Here is an 8,702-nt window from a genome sequence, read left to right on the forward strand (position 1 = left end):
ATACTAATAATAATAATTAAAATCAGTCATTTGGCTCAAAGTCTTAATATTCAGAAGTGTACAGGTAGGTACATTATAGGTAACGCGCTTCAGAGGTTTTGATAAATAAAGGTCATGTAAGAGGTGACCCTGGTGAAGACCGTTGGCAAGCCTGCTTCGCAGCCCTCGCGGGATCCAAATGAACTCAGCCCAATCTAAAGGAAAATCACAAAGTTACATTAGTTGTTAGTTACCATACTAACTAACAATCGTTCAAGGTGGTAGTGTTAGAGAAAATTAATACCTATACCAGTGATTTTATCCCAACTAATATTATAAATGCGAAAGTAACTCTGTCTGTCTGTCTGTCTGTCTGTCTGTCTGTCTGTTACGCTTTCCCGCTTAAACCTCGCAACCGATTTTGATGAAATTTGGCATAGAGATAGTTTGAGTCCCGGGAAAGAACATAGGATAGTTTTTATCCCGGTTTTTGAAACAGGGACGCGCGCGATAAAGTTTTTCTGTGACAGACAAAAATCCACGCGGGCGAAGCCGCGGGCGGAAAGCTAGTAGTACATAAGAGTACGTTTTTTTATATTATGGAACCCTAAATACTAACCAAAATCCATCTGTTGTTCCTGAAAAGTGCTAAGGGGCCTCCAGAATCACCATGACAGGTGCCTCTGGGTCCCTCCCCATCGGTACAGATGTTGGTGGTTTGAAGAGTTGAGGGATAGGTTGTCAAGCATTCCATGTTGGAGATGACTGGAAGAGTAACGTAGTTCAGGAACTGGTCGAGGGTTAAGCTACCAGCTGGAAAATAAAGAGAAAAAAGTTAAGTATCACATCAAAAAGTTAAAGAATCACATATAAAAGTTAAGTATATAAGTAGTATATCCGTTAAGCTAGCACCCATAACACAAGCATTAAGTTGCTTACTTTGGGGCTAGCTGGCGCTGTGTGAAATTGTCCAAAGATTAAAAAAAAAAAAAAAAAAAAAAAAAAAAAATTAGGAAACTACCTACTTACGAAACCCCATGTAGAGGCGTCTTTTTAACGGACAAAAAGAAGATAACGTAATTCAATATTCGCTAAACGACCCTGACGAAATAATGAGATCGGTATTTAAATCGCGTACCGCGTGTCAGAGTCCGGTAGTAAGTAGTATCTTTTACCGTTTTTAACAGTAGCTAAAATAACTCAATTTCTTGTTGGAAAAGACACTAGTATGAGATATATTTTCAATTACTTACATTGACTAGTCATTCCGAATCCAGAAGCAATAGCAGAGTTGCCACTGAAACTTTCATATAGTTCTGTCCCAGACGGTAGAGCTATAGGGGCGATGATCGCTGCAAAATCAAACGTATTTATTATAGCAACAATTATCAATAAAGTTTTTATGCACTTGATTTGGTTTTCGTCAATGGAATAATACGTCTGTTTTTATTGCAGGATTTAACTTTTTTATTGATAAAGCAATCAGATTATAAAAATAAACAACTACGAAATACTGACATACTGAGCAGAGACCAATTTGGTACAATGTATTTAGCTTTTTAAGTTGATTGTACTTATTGTTTAATTTTTTGATAATGTCATGAAACAATTAAAACTTGCCCTTTTTGGGATTTAAGCCCGAATCTTCTGCTGAGCTTTTACTTCTACCGTTCTTGCTGTCTGTCGTAACATAAGTAAGTAAAACCTAATGAGGGTTTTCGCGATTGAAAAATCCGCCAGATGGCAATACGTAGACGCGAGGTCCAAATGCTGCATGATTGGTAATTTTTGACATGACATTGACAGATATGACAAAATCCACCAATCATGCAGCATTTGGACCTGCCGTCTACGTATTGCCATCTGGCGGATTTTTCAATCGCGAAAACCCTCAATGCAGTTGACATCCCTTCCAAGTAAAGTTTTGGGATCAAATAAATGTTAGAAATGAAAAAACTTATATTTTAATTAAGTACTTACAGGTCGTAGAGACTCTTTGAGGCAAATAGATGACGGCAATATCGTTGCGAGCGGGGTTCACGCTGAATTCGGGGTGAGATACCACCGACGAGGTATCGATTCTGGTGCCTCCACTGAAAACGGTGACAGAGCCCAGCACTACGGTGAACATGGATGCCTGGTTGGTGCCGTCGAACCAGCAGTGCGCGGCGGTCAACACGCGATTGTTGCTGACGAGCGCCCCTCCGCACAGAGACACGCCCACTACACCAACAATTGACACCACGAGACCCGCCTGGCAAAAAAAAAAGTTATGGAAAATAATTGTAAAATTGTAAAATTTCTGGATCATGAACCAGAAAATGAACATTATAACGGAACAGCTACCATAAAGAAGTTGATTCCAGTACACTGTGACGATTGATCTGAAGGATATTGCGCAAACTTTGCGACAAAAATACATAAGATGTTGTCACAAAATAAATAAATCAATACAATTTTATGTGAAATTCTGCTCGTAGGAAAACATTAAAGAATGCGTACAAAATCATCTTACCTGATACGGTAAAAAACCAAGCTGAGAAGGCTGACCATTTATGATTCTTGCTCCACTTTCGGCAGCCAAATATTGTTTTTCAGCTTTCTGTAGTCTTTCTGCCTCTGGTATGCCAATATTGGTCAGATACCCATAAACAGAGGCACCCTCCGGCGCCAGCCGTGCCAAGTCCATGGCATATATGGCTGTTATTGCGGAGAGTAAGACCACTAGGTACTTCATGTCACCGAGTTGAGAGAACGCAACTAGTTTCCATAAAAGTATCGATATTTATAGGTTTCTATTTGAGATAATGCGGGGTTTTATGAATGATATTTTATTATTGTACCTACACAGTTTGTATTTTGGACCCGATTATCTGTTAGGGCTTTTATTGGTGCAATTTCTGATAAAGTCACTTTTGCTTTGGGCTGATTGTAGATAGTACCCACTGGCGAGCATAGCAGTGAAATGGACTTATAGCCAAAATGAACGTCAAAGTCATTACATTGTTCCTCAAAGCATTAATTCAATAGTTTATTATAAGACCCGGCAGTACTAACTCATGAATATCTGCTATCAGCCAGCCTGACTGACTCTTGCAGCCCAAAGTAGAGTTCATGGAAGTAGTTTCCGCTTAGTGAAAATAATTTGAAGTTGAATTGGGGGTCCAAAATTTTTAGGGATGTTCATTTACTTATGACATAACATATATTCCAAGGTATAAAGGTAAGTCTTGTCCTTTAAATAACAAATAAGGTGAACATACTGTATAAAGGACAATGTTCGTTCTCCATACATTGTTCGCCTAAAGAACCAACAATTTTGACATATTACTACCCGAAAGCGAAATAATACGATTCTGTGTGTAAGAACAATGATTCCTGATGGACACTTGCCATAAAATTAATGATTAAGAATATTAAATCACAGCGATTTTATAATATGTCGTTTATGACAACATGGCGTCTAATGTATTGTGTGAATGTATGAACACCGATTCGCGAAAAATGTTTTGTATTGTCGTCACGCCGAGTCGCAGCCAAATAGTATAAAATAATAGAANTTAATATACAGATAATTCTTTTTATTTGTAAGAAAAGAATGAATGAATGATAATCGACAATAAATTAGAAGAATCTAAATCTCTAAGAAATTTGTGGTCATAATAATATGTAGCGTAACAACGTAAGATTAGCTCCATAAATCATTTAAAGATAAAAATCTAAATAAGGCTGCTTATAAATTAAACTTATTGTTAATCATAGTTAATGCTACTGAAAGCTAGAGTAAGTAGGTACTTGTTTATCAACTAACACCTAAAAATAGCTGCAAAACATCACTTTTCTCGTTGTTTTACTATATCAAGTATGTACAAGGTACAAAGGATCTCAGGGAAAAAAATGCTATTCATTAAAGCAATAAATAAGTAACACTGAAATGTTCAACTTAATTGTTTATTGGTATAGGTAGTCAGTATAGTTATTATGACTATTTGGTGTTATTTTGTCATCACTTAAGAATTAAGATGTTGTTTATAGGTGCTGGTTGATGAACGGCATGAAGGAGGTGACACGCGCGTACGCAGCAGGGAAGTTCACCTGGCAGCCCAGGGCAATACCGAAGGAGGTCACACCAATCTGGAAAGATCACACCGAAATATAAATGATGATTCTCTAAAGATTTCACATCTGACGTCACGGTGATCCGCTTACGAACAATTCTAAAGTGGATAGAAAATATATCAAAGAGATCTTACCAGGACATTCCTGTTGCCCCTGGTAATGTAAAGAGGGCCACCAGAGTCACCACTGCAGGTGCCGACGCCACCGATGCCGCTGGTGCAGATGTTGCTGTCTTGCAGGATCAGCGGGAAGCCCAGTCTGCACACGCTGTTGCTGAGAACGTTCAACCTGACTTGGCTCAGTAACTGGTTGGAGCTAATGGAACCGCCTGAAAATTGCATGGTATTTGACTATTTCCAAGACTTCAAACAAGTGACAGGTTGACGCCAAATTACAGATTACCGTTCGTTATGTAAGAGAGCAGAGCTTTAATAAGTTGATGGTGCCAATCAAATATCGCATAATGGCGAGTAAGTAGGTGTACACTTGGTCCATTGTTCTGCCGCATGGTTTGCATTAAATTAAGCAATGTTGTAAATAAAAAACTATCGAAACGGAAATTGAACAGCATTTCTGAAGTCAACGTTACTTAATTTGACTTTTAATAGCGAGACGAGAGGGCTCCACTTTTTAATTGTATTGTCATCAAGTTTCAACACTGCGATCTCTGTAAACGTATACAAGAGGCAAATTATTATTTTATTTTATTTACCGTCAACGGTGAGCCCGAAGCCTGAAGCAATAGCGGATGCACCAGCGAAGTCCTCCTGTAGCTCAGCACCCTGGGGCAGGGACACGGGGGCAATGGTGTCTGGAAGAAGAATAATTGAAGAGTTTGTGATGACGCTTGATTTTATTTCTTCAGTCTATGCAGAAGACTTCATTGAAAATTAGTAGGATAATAAAATATGGTTCCTACATTTATCTTAAAAATTATTTATACAACTCGTTGTTAAAGTTAAAGTTGTCTAAAGACATGAAAACATTTGAAAACGATTTATAGAGTTTTTTGGAGAAATTACTAGCAAGAAATCCATCAGTGGTCAGAAGAGCTCAAATATCATATAGTTAAAACAATAAACTTGGTTTTGCATTGCATCTTTGAGAATACTCATACTTTTCACTCCTTTTAAAATTACCTATCAGACACTAATTTTAAAACAGTATTTTTATCAACAAGATAATCTGTACTTACTTAAATGATAAGAAACTACTCGTATCTATAGCTTATCTTACTATGTGACACCTGTGCGTGCACCCATAGAAGCATTTATAAATGCATGACATTCATAGGTCACAAGTATTTCGTATGAATATTTTTATGCCTCCATTATGTAATCATAATAACTAATTTTAATCTTAATTTAAAAGTCTATCGTTGAATTCGAACTATGATTTTCCACCCGGAGAAAGTTAGCACTTTATTGGAATAGAACCTAGGACTTTCAGGTGCATTTCTATGACCACTAGAACACGTCGAATAGTAAAACACTTACTGCTGAACGAAACGCTGGTAGGCAGGTAGATCACACCGATGTCGTTACGGACTAACAGAGGGAACCAGCTGGGGTGGTTGATGAAGACGCTGGTGAACTGCCTGTTGCCACCGGTGAAGAGAGTCACAGAGCCGAGGACGACCTCGACCCTCCAGGCCTGGTGCTGACCGTCAGACCAGCAGTGGGCGGCGGAGACCAAGCGGTCCGCGCTGATTAGGACAGCACCGCACACGGCTCTGCCTTCGAAACCGATGATGTTAATAAGCATACCAGCCTACGAAAAGAAAAATAATGATTATTACATTAGATGGACATTAAAATACTTCGTTCGTTCGTTTCAGCCGAAAGACGTCCACTGCTGGACAAAGACCTCCCCCAAGGATTTCCACGAAGACCGATCCTGCGCCGCTAGCATCCAGGCACCTCCCGCGACCTTTACCAGATAGTCGGTCCACCTAGTGGGAGGCCTGCCCATGCTACGTCTTCCGGCTCGTGGTCGCCACTCAAGAACTTTCCTGCCCCAGCGGCCATCATTAAAATACTTACCTAAATGTACCTAATTTAATTCTTGGTCATAAGTAAACGTAGATAGTAACGACGAGTTAAATCAGTTTTATCACTTCATTACGTTTTCTGATAACTTATTGACTAGGAATGTAATAACTAATCTCCTGAAATCTTTGACTAATATTTAACTAAACTAAACTTTAAAATATGAAATAAGTCCTGTTATTTTTTTTGTTGGTCAAGATTAAAGAAATACACAATAAGTATTGACTTTTATTTTTCTCTTTGTTTTATCTTATTGATTGATTTTTTGTGAAGGTAACTACGTTAATATTTTAAGTATCTACGCGTTTTTCTTAACTGCATTAGGTTTTTGAGTTAATTTCTATAGTTACCTGGAAGGGCACCTGACCCAAGTTAGCGGGCTGGCCTCCGACGATCCTCTGCTGCTGCAAGTACTGCTCCTCCCTCACGCGGATCTTTTCAGCCTCGACGATGGATTTCTTCAGGTATCCAAAGGCAGTATGGTTGTCGGGGACAACTTTGCCATGGGCCAAGGAGGCCACTGCCAAAAGAACGACCAGGAACTTCATAATGACGGAGAGCAATTGCAGTGCATAACCAAAGACATTAGCTTATTTATAAGGTTGATGTAGACGATAGTGCCAGATTAATTACACTAATGATGATATGGATTTGATTGATTTACTTTGATTTTAGAATACCTACGGCAAATATTATTAAAAACTTTTACAAAATAATCAAAGTGAATTTGTGCAACTGATAAAGTTGCCACGATAAATTACTTGATTAAATCAACAAATTAGTAAATCTTACCATTCTATCCCGAATGTGAGAAGAGATGGTAAATCGCAAATATACAATATATTTCATATCATATTCAGAGCATTTACTTCAGACCAGCTGCCGTGCAGCAATTTAAAGAAAGTAAGAAAGAAAGTTTTTGTTTATTTAGTCCAAATATCTATTTAGATACAAAAGTCAACCATAATCGGTTTAGGTAGGTATGCGATGGAAACTAGCTAGACCTGGCTTGGGTACTGATTCACTTGGGTATTTCGAGCTAAACAAATATTGAATAAATGCAGTAATTTAGACGACAATTTTGGACGCTACTTTAACTAGGTACTTATAGTAGATAAAGAGTTCCTTCATCGTGAAAGTGATATTACGTATTATAAGTAGGCACGTACCTGTACATTATGATCAGTTAAATTCAGGAATTACCTGCAGTTGTTTTTTTGCTAATATCAAACTTAATACCGTGAACGTCAGAATGGCGGGTGTATGATCACAGAAATGAATAAAATAAATATGATTAATTAATACCTGAGGTGTACCTTGGTGTACCTTTAGTTATTTATTTTGTACTTCTCTAAGACGGGAGCAATTGCAATTACAAAATGAGCCGCCAACCTGATATCAGGTTGGCGGGTGTATGTTGAAATTGGACGAAACAGGTAAGTTATGGTTTTCTAATATTTATCATTATTTAGTACCTGAAATGTACCTCACAAATATATTGATACGAACCAAATGCAACGAATAATTAGCGAGAAAATCGATATGAAAAATTTGATGTCCACCATTTTTTTGATAGCCACCATTTTTTTTAAACAAGTTATTAATGGTTGCAAAATCAGCTTTGCATCAGTTGAAAAATCAATGCCGGCGCGGGCGAAGCTGTCAAAACACGGTCATTCTAAATTTGTTTAGTATCCTTAAACAATAATCCAATCCAAATTTATCATGCAAAATAATTTAATCATAAATTGATACTGTCACAGATAATATATACCTACCGTAGTATTTTTAAAATCTATTTTTTTTTAGTGCATGCACACTAGTGCATTTGCCAATGCCATTTGCTAAAATCAAAAAGTTTTGATAGTAATTAGTAGTGCCCTCTCTCCAGTATTGATAGACCCACGGGTTTATTCAATGTTGAACGATTTGAAAACGAAATGGCAAAGATCGGATAGTACCCGGCATTGATGGCAGCGCCCTCCTGCAAATGACTTTTTTCAGGGTTTTCCAACGTGGCAAAAATCGGAATTAGCGATCTCTTTAAAATAAAATTGCAATGTTAATGGCTGCGTTCAGCCGAAAATAGCGTTGTTAGAATTTGCTAGCAAAATTGCGATTGCCATGGTAACCGCCGAAAACTTTAACCATAGAGAAAAGTAATATGTACATAGGAAATAGAGAACCCTCTCTGTCAAATTTTTGAGCCTACTAATTGACAGCCTGGTGTTAAATTCCCTGTACTTAACCTACGTACGTAACGCTCATATACATACATAGTACACGCACACATACATACATAATGTCCACGCACACATACACACAGTTCACGCACACATAGGCCCTCATAACCTTCAAAGAATTATTGTTTTTATGATGTACAATGTAGAATTTTTACAAATCCATTATTTTGAAAATATTTATCTTTATGGTGTACGTATTGTATTATTTTCAAAACAATGGATTTGGAAAAATTCTACATTGCACATGGAAATGCAAATAAGTAAACAAAAACTTTTGAATTTAATAATTTTACTTTATTTATGAACACACATA

General features: G+C 37.5%; 1 protein-coding gene across 1 annotated transcript; it reads right to left on the reverse strand.

Moving 5' to 3' along the window:
* Positions 1-68: 68 nt before the first annotated feature.
* On the reverse strand, positions 69-6,726 carry LOC114350086 (transmembrane protease serine 9-like). Its single transcript, XM_028300731.1, has 10 exons — positions 6,497-6,726; positions 5,595-5,868; positions 4,811-4,909; positions 4,233-4,426; positions 4,012-4,113; positions 2,495-2,758; positions 1,960-2,233; positions 1,233-1,331; positions 599-792; positions 69-194 (listed from the first exon to the last, which is right to left on the reverse strand). The coding sequence occupies exons 1-10, from the start codon at positions 6,692-6,694 to the stop codon at positions 90-92; spliced, it is 1,803 nt and encodes a 600-aa protein (XP_028156532.1). The 5' UTR covers positions 6,695-6,726; the 3' UTR covers positions 69-89.
* Between the last annotated feature and the right edge of the window lie 1,976 nt (positions 6,727-8,702).

This window comes from Ostrinia furnacalis, unplaced genomic scaffold (assembly GCF_004193835.3).
Source record: "Ostrinia furnacalis isolate ACB-3 unplaced genomic scaffold, ASM419383v2 OfSCF0780, whole genome shotgun sequence".
NCBI lineage: Eukaryota > Metazoa > Arthropoda > Insecta > Lepidoptera > Crambidae > Ostrinia > Ostrinia furnacalis.